A 19,639-nucleotide genomic window follows, 5' to 3' on the forward strand; every position below is an offset into this window, starting at 1 on the left:
AATGACGGGTGTCATCAATTTAATTCGAAAATTGGTTTGAGTAATTCAGAAATCCGATTTTATTTTTAAAATCATTGAAATTAGTTTATTCTATTTAATTTTATTATTTTTATAAGATATCGATTCAATCGACTAATGAAAAAAAACTTCATACATTTATATTCGATAATTTATTAGATTTTTTAAAAATAAAATTCTCATCTTAATAATAAATTGAACTTTTTTAATGAACGAAAATATTGAAAATAAAAATGTTAGAATTTTATTTAGAAACTTGATTTATTCCGTTTTAGCGATATTTCATAAAAATAATTAAAATTAGACCATATAACAGGATTATAATACGATTTTTTAAAAAGAAAAATCAGAACTTATGAAATAATTAACATTATTACCACTATTATTTTATTTTGCATTATTTATATTATTCTTAATATTAATACTAATTGGTTTTTTTTAAAATAATGTAAAAACAATTATATTTATCAAAACGCACATAAAACACTCAACATTTCATAAGAAAACTTAGTGCCGAGGTTTCATGAAAACACACGTAGAGAAGGTGGAGTCTCAAACCTTTGGAGTTGTGGTCAAAGTACCAAGTATTACTGCTTCCATCACATAATCTCTTCCTCAGGTAGATAATTAGAGCATAATCTCGTCACTTTTTAAATTTTAACCAAACTCCAAAATAGAATCATTCAAGCAACAAAACTTTTCAAATTGAAGATAAATAAGTCAAAACTCAAACGGAACATCTTGAATTCTTCAAAAAGTCTCTATACCAGAACAAATGAAGGCATCTGCAAGTACAGGTCCTGCCGGTGAATCAAAACTACCTTAAAAAGACTCCATAAAGATTTTTAAGCTGTTGCAGCAGACTGAGCAGCAATCCTCTTCCTGGCCTCCTCAATGATAGACAACTTGATACCTTTACCCTTTGGAAGAGACACCCAAGGCTTTGTTCCCTTCCCAATTGTGAAAACATTGCCCAGTCGAGTAGCAAATTCGTGCCCGGTAGCATCTTGAACATGAATAGTCTCAAAACTTCCCTTGTGCTTCTCACGGTTCTTGATTACTCCAACTCGTCCTCTGTTCCTACCACCAGTCACCATCACAACGTTCCCAACATCAAACTTGATGAAATCAACGATTTTGCAGGTCTCAAGGTCAAGTTTGATGGTGTCGTTGGCCTTGATCAGAGGATCCGGATAGCGAATTGTCCTTCCATCATATGTGTTGAGGTAAGGAATACCTTTCTTCCCAAATTGGACTGAACGAACTTTACAAAGCTTAAACTGCGGGGCAATTATAAGGACATGGTAAAATCTTTTACAGTCAGAAAACCAACACAACAAAGGCAAAAATTCATGTCCAACTAAAAAATTGAGAATTCGTATTGGAACATTTGTTTGTGTTCCATCTAACCACTACGTTAATCTTGAAACTACAAAATACAACTCCCAATCAAGTAATAAAAATCCTTTCTTCTGATTTTGTGTTCTCAGCACTTATATACCAACATCAATCAATCTAATTTGAGGGTGAAGTGTGGAAGCTTGGATTCCATCAATAATAGAAAGCTAACTAGCATTTAGATACGAGTGCGGATAAATTCACGCAACATCTTGTCATAATATAACAAGTAACAACTGAAGTACAACAAACTAAAACTAAAGAAAGAAAAAGAGTGACCTTGGCCTCCTCATCCCGTATAGAGTGAAGACGGAATCGACCCTTCGTGTCATACATCAAGCGGAAATTTTCATTGGTCTTTGGAATAGAGACAACATCTAGAGAACGTGATAAAAGAAAACATAGCACATTAGTTAATTAACATATCTACATAAAGCAAAAACAGTCGAAGAATGAGCCAAGGTAAATATATATCCATTCAAGGGCGAAACCGCATTTTTATAAGAACAGAAACGAAAAATGCATGGGTACTGCATAGGCAATTCAAATATACCGATTAGATAAACTCCAAATTTGTCGAGCACTGGGAATCTGGGATACATAGGCCACTAAAATATTTGAAGTGCAGAACAGAGAGCATACCCATGAACCCAGAAGGATACGTCTTATCAGTCCTGACCTTCCCATCAACGAGCACATGGCGTTGCATCAGAATGGCAATGACCTCCCGATAAGTGAGTGCATATTTTAGTCTATTCCTTATGATAAGAATCAAGGGCAAGCATTCTCTGGATTTGTGAGGTCCAGATGATGGTTTGGGCGCCTGAGTACATATGCTTAAAATTAAAATCAACCATAAACACAGATATACATGCATTTTCCGGGAAATGGTTAAAAGATAGAGAGCCAAGGGACAAAAAGGGAAAACGTGTTATAACTCAAAAAACAAATGGGAACAGTTAAACTTACAAAAGCACCACCAAGCTTGTCCAACATCCAGTGCTTTGGGGCATTGAGCCTCTTCAAGTGTTTCTTCAAACCTCTGGCCTGTAATCAATCCAATAGCAACAATAAAAGAGTGCCTTCATTTATAATTTTTTTATTACAGCACCCAAAAGTTTTTTAAAAAAAATGCACCAAAGATGGCCTTCATTTCATAGTGGATCAATAAATATAACCGAAGAAAAACTACAGACACCATTTCATTCACATACAAACAGCAGCAACAAAATTCTTTACAACCCAGCTATTTTACATCGCGACATGAGGAAATTCAATACATCTCCCAGTAAATTTAAATTATACATTTTGGAGCAAAAATGTTACAGCTTATCACCCCCGATGCTCAAATCGATTTTCATCGCCATGGGCAATCGCAGCGTTAGTCAGGGCTGTTTTACGATTCATTAGACATGGAATTCCGCCTTATAATTGCTAAGTGACACACGAAAAAGACTCCATACATTAAACCACCAAGTTTCTGTATTGCACGATAAACATTCACATAAAATTTTCAAAAATCGAGATCCACAACGTGGTGCTCAAAATCTGTAAAGCACAGTCCAAAATGCAGCTTCAATAGAAGTGCTGATTTTCTCAACTCAATATCAAACACAGAGTATGTAAAATCAAAATATAACATCATCCTCACACAAGTTTGCCGAAAATACGATCAATACTATTAGATTCGTTGATATAACTGACCATATCTGTGATGGCTGTGGCAATCTGCTGCGCCGCCGGGCTCTCCTAGCTTCAATCCTCCTTCGATTGCTGTTTGCGAAAGCTAAAATCTTAAAACCTAGTGTTCTCTAATTATATGTGGGCCGGAAGCCCTGTGCGGAGGGTACTTCGGGAGTTTCATTTTACATTTGCTTCACTCGAGTCGGGTTACGTGTTGGGATCCGAATGTATTGTTTCTTCTTCTCCATACCCCCTAAGTTGGATATCCGAATACTGAAATAATCTACAAATTGAATAATTATTGTAAACAATATTTAACAAGCCCAAGTCCAATACATTTAGTTTCGGGTCTGAGATTAACCTTTTTTTTTTTTGGTTTGTTTTTTAAGCTCAAGCGAAATTGTTTAATTAGCTAGATTTTTTAAAATTCACAAACTTTAATCGATCTTCTGTTTAAAAGAAAAGCTCAAACGAAATTAAACAAATAAATTAAGACCACGTGTCTTGTAATTTGACTTGTTTTTCCGTACCAGGTCATATCCAAACATTCAACACAAATATGTATTTTAACCGACGGATTTGTAATGGAACAAGAAACCTAATTACAAAAACTCCCCTCCCCTGGTTGTTTCAATGAAGACAGTGGATTATAATACTTTGAGAGAGACTACTCTGGAAATGCATCGCATTGCTTTATACCAATCCACGAATTCTCGGGGGTAAACTACAGAAACACTGATTTGTTGCCTTAAAAAACATGGCAGCCTTTGGTTGCAGACCATACATGTACATACATATTCACACACCCTAGCTAGCTACTCATGAACTACTGAATGGATCAAGATCGAGGCTTCGTCATTCGGTGGAGCTGCCACCACAATGTCCGACGCAGCCGGCAAGTGAGAGACGAGATCATCCATCAAGCCCAAGCCAAAGCCACCGCCTTCTTCTGACGGAGATTTTTCATTTTCTTCAAATTTTCCATCTTTTTCTTCTTGTTTTTGACTCGTTTCTTCCATTTCCTGACGTCCCTTGTCTTCCTCTTCGGCGCTATTTTTCGAAACAAAAGCGGAAATCAAATCGCCTATCACCCCACCTCTTGCATGATGCTGCTCTTGTTCTTCGTCCCCGAGTAAATCGAGGAGATCTTCGACACCATCTTCCATTCTTGATGACTGCTTCCGCTTTCTAGTGTAGTAGTACTTATAGAGGGGACAAATATTGGCGGTGCTTTGAAAAGAGTTCCACGTACTATTTTATCTTATTTATTCCGTCGCACCCAATGAAGAGCATGCATCTGGATCACTCTTACATCGATGAAGGATTTCTCAAAGGTCGGTTACTCGATATATGTGAATTTAATTTCATATATTATCTTTCTATATATTTATATTTACATATATATCCGGATTTGTGATACCAAATTACCAATAGTCTTTAGTTTACATTTTTTAAATTTCGATTTTATTAAAAATAAATTTGCATTTTTAATGAAGTCACTTGATGGTTAGTCCTATAATTTAAATGTTTTTTTTGTCATTCCGAAGTTCATCTTGTTTACTTTAAAAAATATTCTAAAAAAATCAGGACACATGCAAGTTTTTTTTTCCAAATATTAATGTCAACATCCACGACAGTTCCGGTAAAAAAAACGAGAAAAAAAACAAGTAAGTTATAAAACTAAAACTACAAATTCATCATTAATATCACCAAAAATTAAAAAAAAATGCAAATTCATTATTACTATCATCAAAAATAAAAAAAAACATGCAAGTTACGTAACTAAAAATATAAACATACTGTTAACAAGACCAATTTTTTTTAGAAAAAAATGCAAGTTACGAAAATGAAAATGCAAATTTATTTTTAACAATACCAAAAGTAAAAAAAATACATTCCAAGTCAAAATGTAATTTTCTACCAATTGAAAAATTTCTCACCCAATTTTAAAAATGTGGTATTTTTTTTAATATAATAAAAATCTATTTTAGTAATTTACAAGTTATCTATAAAAATCATATATGTCAGTATTAGCCTAGATTAGCTCAAGTAACACGAAACTCTACCGGTATGTAACGGGCCGATAAAACTTGATCAGCAATCTACAATCCAAGTGTGTGCCATTTGAGATTTTCGAATCTTCTACATTTTGAGTTGCAGCTAAATATGCCTATAGTTCTCATTCTTGATGACCAAACTTCGAAAAACAAACAAGAACATGTCTTGAACGCATGTTGCACCAGACTCAAATGAAAAAGTAGCAGTCAAGGTTCCTCACAAGCTTGTCATCCTCCGCAGGGAACCACAAGTTTCGAAGGCAGTGAACTTTGCTCGATCAAACTCAAAATTTAAAGCCATTTTCTTATTTCTCTCCACGATATCTAAGAATTTAAGTGAAGGAAATATCGATGAAGCAGTAGATGCTTAAAAGATAATGAAGAATTCATAGGAGAATCAATGATAAAGTTCTAACGTAGTAGATAAATGTCAATCTCAATCAAGGAAGGATACGACCTCTGATATTTTGGACCGATAATTCAAGTATGGGATTACATTTGTGACAGAAGCATACATAGAAAGCTGCATCCTGCATATGACAGAGAAAGTTCTGTTAAATCTTTGGCTAAAACTAATTTCATGATCAGAACCTTTTCTATTGTAGATTCAAAAATCACAAAGCATGTTATGTTAATAGATCGATATAGAAACTCCTCCTATCCATATATGGCCATAAGTAACACAAGTTCGGAAAATTTTAGACACCATGAATCGAAATAACGTGGAGTTACTTTAGTGTGAAACTAATAACATAAACACCATCAAGTACATATCCTAACACAAAGCAAAAAATGGAAGTCCACAGGATTCAAAACAGACTTACCGAGCTCTCAGCTCATCTTGTTCAAGTTTCTTAATGGTTTGCCTTTGATCTTCAAAGGAGACTTGTTGACCCTCTAAATCATCAATTTCATTGATAGTTATTGTGTTTAAACACAAACACAATTGTTAGCATACTAGACACAATAAATCTTGAATCGGAGGATATAAGTACAGTCAAAGACTTATCTAAGCTCCCCTCTTAGCATCTGTTCAATTCGCTCTCTCTTCCAACTCTTTCTGTAGTAAATCTAATTCAGGATCAGCAACACACTCAGATGTTTGTTAACATTGATCTTCTCTCTATAACCTGAGAGTATCAAGTATCACCATCTAAAATAACACTAACAGGATAGCTGTTTATGCATGTGCCCACAGATTTCAATATTTAAGCACATCAAAATAGCCTACTTAGATTAGCTTGTAAAGGTAGTCCATTCCACGCAGATATCGATGTGGAAGATAAAAATGGGCAGGATAACATAAAGCGAAAAGATCAGTTGTGTTGGATGTCGAAGAGAGAAAATGCTACAGAATAAATCCAAAATTCAAAAACTATTTTTGCAGGATTTTAGAGTCCAACTAAATCAACTTTTATGAACCAAATGTAATATGCCATGCTGGACAGCATGTTTCGATTGTCTGGTTTTCTTTAAGTTTTCAGAAACTACTTAGTGTCCACAACAGCCCGACACTCAACTCTCCCCAAGTCCCAAGGCTGGCCGAATAATTCACTATGAGTTTGGATTAGAGGATTTGAATTTGAGAGAGTATTTGAAATAACTTCATATTATGAAGAATTTGAAATCCATTGTATCGGAATTTGTAAAAGTGTTCGGACATGTACTCACCTTCAGTTAAGATCAGTTGAATCTTATGGCAAGTAGGGAGACATTTTACCCATAATTTACTACTGAGCAATAGGATATTGAAGAAAATTAAGAAATTCCCCTTAAAGATTTTGAAAAGCTTAAGACAACTGGACCCGAGAAGCAGCAGCCACAATACATAAATATTCACTTGACCTACAATTAAAGTGGTGCCATATTAAATTTCGTAAACATTAGTAGTACATTTTTAACCCAAAGTTTTTGTATCAATCTCAAGTCAATTAGTGAAAAACTACAAGTGTAGCACTAGCAGCCTCAAAAAGTGGTATTCGAGGGTGCGAAAGATAACTCGGTATGAAAACCATAACCAAGATTAATTTCTTAAACAGCTACCTATAGTTTCGATCATTTATACTAATCTTTAAGGAAAAGCAAACCAACTGGCTGAAAGCATAGAACACCAAAACATTTACCCAGAAAAAAGCACGATTCATTCTTTCTTGCTACCACTTTGGAACGAGCAAGTTGTTTCCCTAAGCCAACACTAACAATTCTACATCCATGTATCACCCGACAAGCGCAGCAAAAAAATAATCACATTTTGATTGAGAAATGTAAGAATTTTTAACCTTGAATGGTTTTTTGAGAGCAATGATATCTTTCTCCTATTTCAAGAATCCTATCAAGTTGTTTCCGTAAGCCAACAGCTCTTCCATATCCATATTTCTCAATTAATCTCCCAAATTTTGCTTCAGTTTCTTGGTATCTGGATTTCGGGAGTGAAATTAGCAACAGTGTTCAGGTTTGGTAGGCCGTGAGTTCGAAAAATTCACCACATTGAATGAGATCTACAGTGGTAGTTTGATTTTCCTGTAAAGATCGGAACTTGGCGGAAAAAGAGAGAACACAGTGAAATGTACACAGTGAGGAAGATGAAATTTCGAAATAACAATTTGGGTGCTGATTAAGGAATATCATGCTGCTCGATTTTAAATTTTTAACATTTTAATTTGTGGGTAAATTAGTTATTTATATTTTTCGAGATCTAGAATTTTAATGAAAGGGATGAAAATTGGGTTCCATTGTAATGATTTTTCAAGTGCTTTTTAGGGTTTTTTTGAGATAACATATTTACAGCTGTTATTTTCGAAAACATTAACTTTACTTAATCAAGCATTTAAATGAGACGACAACTAATTAAGCTTTCCAGCGGGATAAATATAATCATTAATAGTAATAAATGACCATCTATAAATATTGAGATTTAAGTACTACAATAAATTACGAAAATTTAAAAAATATAGAGACAAGGTGTACTCAGGCCAAGTCGAATTCTGGTCGCGCCCTAATCGAGTTTGAGTTCAACTTGACAAAAAAAATTGAATATGCAAACTCAAGCCATGTCGAATTTTGGTGATATGCTACTCGAGTTTGAGTTCAACTTGACATAAATATTACAAAAGTGAACTTGATCAAACTTATTTAGTTATTGAGCTTAATTCATATTCATTAAAACGGATTAGATCCATCTTCTATTTTTTTAAATGGATTTACATTCACATTTAATAGTTAGATCAATCTTTTTTTTTTATATATATATATATATATATATATATATATATATATATATATATATATGAAAATCCCAAGAGTGGTAGGCGAAGGGCAAATAAGGATAATAAACAAGCGTGCTTTGCCCATTTTAAGAGAGTGGATTGTAAATTTGTTTCTCGAAAGCCAAATGCTCTTCTGTTTCATTTGCTTGCGGATTTTTTGTGGCATTAAGATTTAAATTCTGCTTGTAATGGAATGTGTATTCTTTTGTTTGTGGTTTTCTGCTTTGAAAAGTATGCCAAACAATTTTCCTTTATTGTTTGTGAATCACACGATGTCTTTCTTGCATTTTAGTCTTTTTATCACTAAACTGTTAAGATTGAAACTTGGACCTAACTCAACCCCAAAAGCTAGCTCAAGGGGGGAGGATTGTCCAAGCCAATATATGCCACTCAAAAGTTATTTATCCAACCGATGTAGGACAATTAACACACCCCTCTCACGCCCAGGAATGAACATCTGGAGCGTGAAGTTTACAAATGACCCAATTGTGGGCAGAACGGGTGGCCTTATTATAGGCAGTCCAACACATAACGGTGAAACCCGGGCTCTGATACCATGTTAAGATTGAAACTTGGACCTAACTCAACCCCAAAAGCTAGCTCAAGGGGGGAGGATTGTCCAAGCCAATATATATGTTAAGATTGGAACTGTCGGTATGAAAAGTCAAAGGAAGGGGGGACCAATGAAATTCATTAAATAAAAACGTGGAGGTTGCATATTTGACGCGTAAGGAAGTTGGACGGAAATACGCGTTTATAACGCGTGTTCACACGGTCCAGGGGCTCTATAAATAGAGCTCCCCCCTTCATTCTGAAATTATCCCTTCTTCGAGTTTTCTCTCATATAGCATTTGAGTGCTTAGTTCTATAATATTTGTGAGGTGTTTGTTCTCCTGTATTAAGAGAGTGTGTGTTCTCTTTGGAAACACAGTGAGTGAGTTGTACACAACAAAATATTATAGTGGAAATTCTTTTCATCTTGCCCGTGGTTTTTACCCTAATAATTTTTAGGGGTTTTCCACGTAAATCTCGGTGTCCAATTTATTCTTTATTTTCGGGTTTTATTATCTCAAATTCCGCACGTGGGACCAACAAGTGGTATCAGAGCCTTGGTTTAAAATTTCTTAAAATTCTGAGTATGCTCTGTGGTTGCAGCCTAGACTGATCTTCCACATCAGAAAAGATTTTTCGAGATTTTTTATTTAAGGCGGGATTATTTTGTCCGGTCTACTAAAATTGTCGTAGACATAATGGCGGGAAGGTACGAGATAGCAAAGTTCAACGGAAGCAATTTTATGCTGTGGAAAATAAAGATACAAGCAGTTTTAAGAAAGGAGAATTGCTTGGCGGCTATTGGAGATAGACCGGTGGAGATTACAGATGATGGAAAGTGGAATGAGATGAATGACAACGCTGTTGCCAATTTACACTTGGCTATAGCTGACGAAGTTTTGTCAAGTATCTCTGAGATAAAAACAGCCAAAGTTATCTGGGATACTCTGACAAAGATGTACGAGGTCAAGTCGCTACACAACATGATTTTCCTAAAGAGAAGGCTTTATACTCTTCGGATGGCGGAATCTTCATCGATGACCGACCATATCAACACACTAAATACTCTATTTGCCCAACTCACTTCCATGGGGCATAAAATAGGGGAAAATGAACGTGCAGAGCTTCTACTTCAAAGTCTACCAGATTCATACGATCAACTCATCATCAACATTACCAACAATATTCTGATGGGCTTTCTAAGATTCGACGATGTCTTAACTGCGGTTCTCGGAGAAGAAAGCCGGCGCAAGAATAAGGAAGATAGGTTGGTATCCTCGAAGCAGGCAGAGGCGTTACCGATGATAAGAGGAAGATTTATGGACCGTGACTCCAGTGGGAGCCAAAGACGAGGTAGATCAAAGTCCAGAAGTAAGAAGAAAAATATTTACTGCTTCAAATGTGGCGGTAAAGGGCACTTCAAGAGAGAGTGTACGAGTATCGATAAAAGTTCTCAAGGAAATGTGGCCAGTACTTCAGGCAGTGGTGAAATATTATTCAGCGAAGCAGCAACAGTTGCGGAAGGCAGGTACAAATTTTGTGACACATGGATAATGGATTCAGGAGCGACGTGGCATATGACGTCTCGGAGAGAATGGTTTGATCATTATGAACCAGTCTCAGGAGGATCTGTATTCATGGGAAATGATCATGCCTTGGAAATCGCTGGGGTCGGTACTATCAAAATTAAAATGTTTGATGGCACCATTCGCACCATACAGGAGGTACGACATGTGAAAGGACTGACGAAAAATCTTTTGTCCTTGGGGCAATTGGATGACATCGGGTGCAAAACTCGGATCGAGAACGGGATCATGAAAATTGTGAAAGGAGCGCTTGTGGTTATGAAGGCGGAAAAGGTTGCTGCAAATCTGTATATACTTTTGGGGGAAACACACAAAGAGGCGGAACTAGCTGTTGCATCAATTGGTTCTGGAGAAGAATTAACAGTGTTATGGCATAGAAAGCTCGGGCATATGTCAGAACGGGGGTTGAAAATTCTCTCAGAACGGAAGCTGCTGCCGGGACTTACAAAAGTATCACTACCCTTTTGTGAGCACTGTGTTACCAGTAAACAACACAGATTAAAGTTTGGCACTTCTACTGCCAGGAGCAAAAGCATATTGGAGCTGATTCATTCGGATGTTTGGCAAGCACCGGTTGTATCCCTAGGAGGAGCGAGATACTTTGTCTCGTTCATTGATGATTTCTCTAGGAGATGTTGGGTGTATCCAATCAAGAAAAAATCAGATGTTTTCCAGATCTTCAAAGATTTCAAAGCGCGGGTTGAACTTGATTCTGAAAAGAAAATCAAGTGTCTGAGGACTGACAATGGAGGAGAATATACCAGTGACGAGTTTGATGAATTTTGTCAACATGAAGGCATCAAGAGACAGTTCACGACGTCTTACACACCTCAACAGAATGGAGTGGCGGAGCGGATGAACAGAACCTTGTTGGACAGAACAAGAGCTATGTTGAGGACTGCAGGTCTAGAAAAATCATTTTGGGCGGAAGCAGTCAAAACCGCTTGTTATATTATCAATCGTTCTCCTTCAGTGGCGATTGATCTGAAGACTCCGATGGAGATGTGGACTGGGAAGCCGACAGATTATTCTCATTTGCATACATTTGGAAGTCCGGTGTACGTTCTGTACAATGAGCAAGAAAGATCAAAGTTGGATTCTAAATCCAGAAAATGTATCTTCTTGGGTTATGCTGATGGAGTAAAGGGGTTTCGCTTGTGGGATCCTACTGTTCACAAGCTTGTCATCAGCAGGGATGTTATCTTCGAGGAAGATAAAGTAAAGGGAGACAAAGGCACACCGAATTCAGAAACTACTATTATTCAGATGGAAAATAAGACGGATGAAAGTCAAGTTTCTTGTGAAGTAGTACCAGAGCACGAAGGACAAGAACATGTTGAGTCTGAGGTTTCCAATGTGAGGCAGTCAACTCGAGACAGAAGACCACCAGGTTGGCTTTCAGATTATGTCACTGAAAGCAACATTGCATATTGTCTATTATCAGAGGATGGTGAGCCATCGAGTTTCCATGAGGCTACTCAAAGCTCGGATGTATCTTTGTGGATGATAGCAATGCAAGAAGAGTTGGAGGCATTAGACAGGAATAAAACTTGGGATCTTGTTACACTACCACGAGGGAGGAAAGCTATCGGCAACAGATGGGTCTATAAGATCAAGCGAGATGGCAATAACCAAGTGGAGCGGTATCGTGCTAGATTGGTGGTAAAAGGGTATGCTCAGAAAGAAGGCATTGACTTCAATGAGATATTTTCTCCTGTGGTTCGGCTTACAACAGTCAGAGTAGTGTTGGCATTGTGTGCGGTGTTTGACCTACATCTAGAACAGCTAGATGTGAAAACGGCATTTCTTCATGGAGATCTTGAAGAAGAAATCTATATGCTCCAACCAGAAGGTTTTGCGGAAATAGGCAAAGAGAACTTGGTTTGCAGGTTGAAGAAATCTCTGTATGGTCTCAAACAGGCGCCGAGGTGTTGGTACAAGAGATTTGATTCCTATATCATGAGCCTTGGATACAACAGATTGAGTGCAGACCCTTGTACGTATTTCAAGAGGTCTGGTGATGATTATATCATTTTGCTGTTGTATGTGGACGACATGTTGGTAGCAGGCCCCAACAAAGATCATGTCCAAGGATTGAAGGCACAGTTGGCTAGGGAATTTGATATGAAGGACTTGGGACCAGCAAACAAGATTCTAGGGATGCAAGTTCACCGAGACAGAAGTAACAGAAAGATTTGGCTTTCCCAGAAAAATTATTTGAAGAAAGTCTTGCAACGCTTCAACATGCAAGATAGTAAGCCAATATTGACCCCTCTTCCTGTTAACTTCAAGTTATCCTCCGAGATGTGTCCTAGCAGTGAAGCAGAGAGGATGGAGATGTCTCGAGTACCGTATGCATCAGCAGTGGGGAGTTTGATGTTCGCCATGATATGTACAAGACCGGACATTGCTCAAGCAGTGGGAGCAGTTAGTCGATATATGGCGAATCCTGGACGAGAGCATTGGAGCACTGTCAAGAGGATCCTTAGATACATCAAGGGTACCTCGAATGCTGCATTATGTTATGGAGGATCGGATTTTACACTCAGGGGCTATGTCGATTCAGATTATGCAGGTGATCCTGACAAGAGAAAATCTACTACTGGTTATGTGTTTACACTTGCAGGAGGAGCAGTAAGCTGGGTTTCAAAACTGCAGACAGTTGTGGCGTTATCTACAACAGAGGCAGAATACATGGCAGCTACTCAAGCTTGCAAAGAGGCAATATGGATTAAAAGGTTACTGGAGGAGATCGGGCACAAACAAGATAATGTTCCTTTGTTTTGTGACAGTCAGAGTGCCTTGCACATCGCAAGGAATCCAGCCTTTCATTCCAGGACGAAACACATTGGAGTACAATTTCACTTTGTGCGGGAAGTAGTAGAAGAAGGAAGCGTGGATATGCAGAAGATCCATACAAAGGAAAACATAGCTGATTTTCTGACCAAGCCAGTGAACACTGATAAGTTTGAGTGGTGTAGATTCTCCAATGGTCTAGCAGAAACGTAAGCAGCAGGGAATGGCAAGATTGAAAGGATGTGTGGAGATATGTTTGATTCTCAATCAAATCTCCAAGTGGGAGAAATGTCGGTATGAAAAGTCAAAGGAAGGGGGGACCAATGAAATTCATTAAATAAAAACGTGGAGGTTGCATATTTGACGCGTAAGGAAGTTGGACGGAAATACGCGTTTATAACGCGTGTTCACACGGTCCAGGGGCTCTATAAATAGAGCTCCCCCCTTCATTCTGAAATTATCCCTTCTTCGAGTTTTCTCTCATATAGCATTTGAGTGCTTAGTTCTATAATATTTGTGAGGTGTTTGTTCTCCTGTATTAAGAGAGTGTGTGTTCTCTTTGGAAACACAGTGAGTGAGTTGTACACAACAAAATATTATAGTGGAAATTCTTTTCATCTTGCCCGTGGTTTTTACCCTAATAATTTTTAGGGGTTTTCCACGTAAATCTCGGTGTCCAATTTATTCTTTATTTTCGGGTTTTATTATCTCAAATTCCGCACGTGGGACCAACAGGAACTTGGACCTAACTCAACCCCAAAAGCTAGCTCAAGGGGGGAGGATTGTCCAAGCCAATATATGCCACTCAAAGGTTAATTATCTAACCGATGTGGGACATTTAACACACCCCTCTCACGCCCAGGAATGAACATCTGGAGCGTGGAGTTTACAAATGACCCAATTATGGGCAGAACGGGTGGCAGTCCAACACATAACGGTGAAACCCGGGCTCTGATACCATGTTAAGATTGGAACTTGGACCTAACTCAACCCCAAAAGCTAGCTCAAGGGGGGAGGATTGTCCAAGCCAATATATGCCACTCAAAGGTTAATTATCTAACCGATGTGGGACATTTAACACACTAAACCAACAATAAAAAGAAATATTATGGATCACCATATACCTTCAAAAAATAACCAAAATAAAAAATAAGGAATACAAAATCTTCATCTGATCTTGAAAAGTGGTTATGTAATTGATGAGAAAATTTAAGGATCACAAAACGAACATGCGTGTATTATCAGTTGACTTCTCAAGTCCCTTTAAATTGATCTTCACAATTATGATTGGAAAAATCATCACATCTCAGTGGATTATGCAAGAAAGTTGAATGAAAAAACTTTGTTCTTTGCATTTAAATAACTGAGCAAAAATACAACAATTCTCTCACAGAAGTGCACGTATGTATCATTTATCTTAAACAACTAGTGTAAGGCATAGAGCTGTACAACTACCATCAAACTATATTGTGAAGAAGTATAATCAATCAACCATTCTTCCTTGGCGCCATCAAAGATTCCAATCATTATTCTTGCTAACTGAATGTCTCCCAACAGGTTCCGCACACCAGCCTGTGTCTGTCTGGCTTCTTTCATCATGGAAAAAATGAAAACATAAAAAATGTCGCATGGCCACGACCCTACGTTGAAAATCACATTTTTAACAGTACAAGAGAGAAACAAGAATCAAAATTTTCTATCTTTCCCTCTGACCATTTTGGTCTTGCTCGTGCGCACGTTCCTGTGCCTTCCGATAAAGTTCAACTGTATCTGCATGGTTGGGATCAAGACCAAGAGCTGCCTCACAGTCTCGGAGGGTGGATGAGACATTTCCCATTGAATCATGAAACGCTGCACGAAGATGGAGCAGTTGAAGGTCCAGCCTGAATGCTAAGGCTTTGGTGAGCTCCGCAATTGCTTCTGCTTCCTTGTGGTCATCCATGTAAACTAAATACAACAATCCCATGCTTAATTAGTATAGCAGCGGAACTAAGGGCAAACTTAGTAGGGTTTTTTGTTTTTGCTTAAACATCTTTACATTCTTGAAAAGGTTTTACTTTTTAAGTTACCTTCCTCTCTATTCATTTACTGGATCAAACATCTAATTTTGCTAAAGAGGGAAAGCAATCCCGTGGAACAAGTCTAACATGGCTAGTATATTGTTTAGGATATAAACAAACTAGAACATACCTGCAGCACGATATCGATATGGATACGTTCGTAATGGGTCGAGTCGTGTTGCCATGGCAAGATCACTTTTGGCCATTTCTCGATCACAGTATTCTGAACGTTTCTCATATGCTGATGCATTGTATTGCACCTTCTCGATTAACTTTGTCATCTCATCATATGCCGCTTTACGCTGATTTTTGAGATGGTATACACGTGCCAGACCTTGATGTGCTCTTGTATGTTTAATGTTCAATGCATTCATGTAGCAATTAACAGCATGGTCTAGCTTATCGACATCTACATAGACGCTTGCCAGATTACTTAAAGCCTGCATGGCAATAACATTTGGTTGCTGATATTTTGCCTACAATAATGACAACTATTTCCTCTTGTGAATGAGAGAATACTTACTTGACCTTTCCTGAGGCCATCGGATGGACACCTAAGAGCTTCTTCAAGAAGCTCAATGACATAGAATGACGATTTTGGATCTGTAGTGGTTTCAGATAGTACATATGCTTTAAGGAAAAAGGCTTCAAATGATCTCTGAATAGAGATGGATTCTTCAGCTTTTGCTATCGCCTCTGCACGATAGCCGGTATCGTACAAAACCCAACCTTCATATACAAGTCTTTCATTCTCGGACATTGCATGATTTCGAGCTATTCTGAGACTTCTCATTGCTGGCTTGTGGCAATTTAATCTGCCATAATATGAGATACTTTTTCAGCAAATCAGTAATGCAAAGAGAAACATTAAACAATAGAAAATTCTGATGGAAAGGAAACAACATGGCCAAATCCCATTTTCTCATAAATAAATAAAGATGAAACTTTAGAATAATCATAATAAACTTCCATAACATTCTGAAACACACACTTATGATCAGAATATGGTAAAAAAGGATCGATCTTCGGATAAATAAAACAAATTCATTTCATATACAAAGAGTTACCGCAAGAGAAGGAGAGATTGACGAAACCGTAAAAGGCTCTTTCCCGGATCATTGGCCAGCATTTGGTGAACAACAGCCAAAGAACCAATATCGTCTACCGAAGACCACCTGTCATAAAGTTGCATCCAGCAATCAGCCTGGCTCCACTGTTGCACATGACTGCATAAAAGTTCAACCAGTTTATCACCATGTAACTTCCCATGAAACATCATATAATTGGGATCCAACGTCAAAAGGGCTCGAATATCTCTTAAAGCCCCTTCATAATCCTCGAGGGAAATCAAGAGCCAAGCCCGAAGCTCGAGGCAGTCAGGAGATACCTTAAAACTGATAATCTTGTTAATTTCAGATATGGAGGTGCTGAGTTTATCCTCCTTTGCCATTACGACAGCTCTATACTTGTAAGGATACAAAAGGGTTGGGTCCAATTCTGTTGCTGTATTCAAATCCATCATCTTTTCTTTCCCGTTACAGTATAAAGACCGCTCTTGATACATCCACCCGGTGGCCGTATAGTCAGAAATGAGGGAGTTCAACAATTTGTATGCCTTGAACTTGTGACCACGCTTATATTTGGCACGCGCCACGCCGACTAAAGAATAAACATGACCTAAATTAACAGCCTCCTGGAACCATTTCTCCGCATCCTTATATTCCTTTCTTTCGAGCATGACACAACCCAACTGGTGAAAAGTAACTTGCTTCTGCCAATTCTCAATCGCACATTCGCCTTTTCTTTCCAAAAGCAATGCCGTTGTATTAGATTTCATGTCTTCTTCCATGGAAACCTGGCTTAGAAAACTGTATAACAAAAACGAAGCATGCCCCACCAGTGCTAATCTCTCCCTCGCCTCGGAACTGCAAAAAAGCTTCACCACATTTGGATTTTGCAATGAATTTGGGAGTTCCCTGAAGATTACTTGTAAGCAAGCCGCCACTAAGAGATATGCCCCCTCTTCTAACCCATATTCGATAAGAACCATAGCATTATCCATGTTATTGACCAAAGATGCTAAATATGAATCACAAGACGATTTCATTCTGTCACAACAGAACCGATTAGCTAAAGTTAGTAGTTCCAAAACGATGTTTGGATCCAGTGAATCCACCCTATTCGTCCTGCTGAATATCTCGGCGGCTCTCATGGCCTTTGCAGAAATCCCGTTTTGTGAAAAGTAAATAATTTCCCTCCGTGATTCAATAAAGCTACCGTATAACATTGCTTCGAAAGGTCTTGAAAGAGAGGCAAATTTAAACCTATTACATTTGATCTCATCCTCACCAATACAAAACCATGTATCATAATCATCGTCATCCATGTCATAATCGTGACTAAGTGAAATTGAACATTCTTGAATTTCTACATTGGAATCCATATCCCCACCTTCTTCAAAATCTCGGGGACATGAACAAGGATCATTCAAAGATTCGGGATTATACCCTGAAACCAATGAACTCCTCGGGCATTCCATGCTCCACCCGCAGCAATCCATGGCCGATACACCGAACAATGCATCCTCCCTCCTCTCAAACCTCAACCAAGAAGAAATAACAACCTTAGAATGGACGTCAACCGCATGTTGTCTAGCTGATCTAAGGCATCTCCTGAACAATTTAGCTTCAGGCAACCCCCCAAAGATTGAACATTGTTCGATATATACCCCAGATCTATCAAACTGAGGGCATTTCTCAAGTTTTCGATAAACATCAGCTAAAATATCCACATTATCAACAAATTTAAGACAAGGATCAATGCTGGGTTCAATGAAATCTGTCTGAGGAAGCCCGTAACCCGACAAAGCCTCCTTTAAAACACTAGTATTCGCATTATTACTTTGAGAGAAACTCTGATTATGTCGATGAGATTTCGACGACCTAATCGAATTGACCCTTAAATGATCTTGCAAATGCTGAAAGAACTTTTCTCCCAAACCAGTTCCAGCAGCTGCCCCGCCGTGGACACTGGGGTTGAAGGCGCACAGTTGGGTTCCCTTGCATCCATCTACCATATTCAAACTACGCATCGAATTGAAAATATGTTGCTGCATTTTCCTCAATCAAATACAACCCTACAACGTAAACAGTAACGAAAACAGAAAATATTATAAAGAAAGCAAATACCAAACGATCAAAACCTGCATACCTACAAACTTTCGCTCCGTTGATCAGGAAAGCCAAAATCTTTGGAAAAACAGACAGTGATTATGAAAGCAATTTTCTTCTGTTATTTTCTCTTTTTCTTTAGGTTTGGTTTAAAAAAAAAACAAACTGGTACTTGATAATTGCTGATAGGAGGGACAGCGGCGGTGGCGGCCGTTAATCTCAACGGCCACTCCTCTCTCACCTCTCTATAAATAAATTATGTATCTATATACGTATATATCCACAAATTTTTTCTCTTTTTTTCGTTTTTTAAACTAACAAAGCTGTCTCCTTTTCTTCTAGCTCTCCCCGATTTATTATTTCACCCGTTAGGAATGGAGAGCCGCTGAAGAGGAAGGCTGTGTTGCAATAATTTTTTTCACATTTCCCGTCGCGTGTCTTTCGGGGAATAACTCCTTTTTCGGCCTTCGCGCGTGGAGTGTAACTCCTCTGTAGATTGAGTGAGTCGAGGAAATGATCCATGGCGCGTGCTGGCGGTATCGCAGGTGACAAGAATATGGCGTGGCACCACTTTTAGAAACGGCAACGCTGGGCAGTGCTGATGAATGATTGGTGAGAGTGGGCTGAAATGTTGGCCCATTTTGTATCACTGAGTTTCCATTTTGGGCTTTGAGAATGAATGAGGCCCTTTTTGGACACATTGTATGTCCAAATTTGGAGATCAAGATACTGAAAGATTTTTTGTTAGAATTTACCTATTATGGATTCAAAATATAAATTTTTTTAAAAAAATTTATTTGAACATTATCTCTTAAATTTAATTTCTCCATATTTTTCGTATTTAATACTAATTTTTTTTAATGTAGGCAGACCTTGAATACATAGAGATACTCATTTAACTTTATTGGTGAAACCTCTTCCGCTTTTCTTAAAATAAATCATTTTTAAAATTATATAAAAGTAGTTTGTAACTTGGTATTCATGTTCAATACGGTTAAAATATTACATATAAATTTATATTTTATTTATTATTTTATACAAACAGCGTGCGTT

At 37.8% G+C, this 19,639-nt stretch overlaps 3 protein-coding genes and 1 long non-coding RNA gene across 7 annotated transcripts; all 4 read right to left on the minus strand.

Moving 5' to 3' along the window:
• Positions 1-645: 645 nt before the first annotated feature.
• On the minus strand, positions 646-3,273 carry LOC140839904 (small ribosomal subunit protein eS4x-like). Its single transcript, XM_073206898.1, has 5 exons — positions 3,121-3,273; positions 2,386-2,463; positions 2,059-2,239; positions 1,696-1,793; positions 646-1,298 (listed from the first exon to the last, which is right to left on the minus strand). The coding sequence occupies exons 1-5, from the start codon at positions 3,121-3,123 to the stop codon at positions 864-866; spliced, it is 795 nt and encodes a 264-aa protein (XP_073062999.1). The 5' UTR covers positions 3,124-3,273; the 3' UTR covers positions 646-863.
• A 497-nt stretch (positions 3,274-3,770) lies between these two features.
• LOC140838015 (uncharacterized) lies at positions 3,771-4,513 on the minus strand. Its single transcript, XM_073204101.1, has one exon. The coding sequence runs from the start codon at positions 4,263-4,265 to the stop codon at positions 3,915-3,917; it is 351 nt and encodes a 116-aa protein (XP_073060202.1). The 5' UTR covers positions 4,266-4,513; the 3' UTR covers positions 3,771-3,914.
• A 593-nt stretch (positions 4,514-5,106) lies between these two features.
• LOC140838016 (uncharacterized) lies at positions 5,107-7,777 on the minus strand. Of its 3 annotated transcripts, none has more exons than XR_012119523.1 (4): positions 7,436-7,777; positions 5,981-6,286; positions 5,611-5,686; positions 5,107-5,480 (listed from the first exon to the last, which is right to left on the minus strand). It is a non-coding gene; the product is annotated as an uncharacterized lncRNA (long non-coding RNA). The 3 variants fall into 3 exon arrangements; XR_012119524.1 differs by lacking the exon at positions 7,436-7,777 and adding an exon at positions 7,280-7,413; XR_012119525.1 differs by lacking the exon at positions 7,436-7,777 and adding an exon at positions 7,274-7,407 and having other exon boundaries at positions 5,981-6,279.
• Positions 7,778-14,688: 6,911 nt separating this feature from the next.
• Positions 14,689-19,134, minus strand: LOC140839906 (ethylene-overproduction protein 1). Of its 2 annotated transcripts, none has more exons than XM_073206900.1 (5): positions 18,627-19,134; positions 16,484-18,499; positions 15,940-16,231; positions 15,547-15,856; positions 14,689-15,303 (listed from the first exon to the last, which is right to left on the minus strand). In XM_073206900.1, exons 2-5 carry the CDS (start codon positions 18,490-18,492, stop codon positions 15,053-15,055), a joined length of 2,862 nt encoding a protein of 953 aa, XP_073063001.1. In that variant the 5' UTR covers positions 18,493-18,499; positions 18,627-19,134; the 3' UTR covers positions 14,689-15,052. The 2 variants fall into 2 exon arrangements, with proteins under 2 accessions (XP_073063001.1, XP_073063000.1); XM_073206899.1 differs by having other exon boundaries at positions 16,484-18,552.
• Positions 19,135-19,639: the final 505 nt, after the last annotated feature.

The sequence above is a fragment of the Primulina eburnea genome, chromosome 8 (assembly GCF_022965805.1).
Source record: "Primulina eburnea isolate SZY01 chromosome 8, ASM2296580v1, whole genome shotgun sequence".
In the NCBI taxonomy this organism is placed as follows: domain Eukaryota; kingdom Viridiplantae; phylum Streptophyta; class Magnoliopsida; order Lamiales; family Gesneriaceae; genus Primulina; species Primulina eburnea.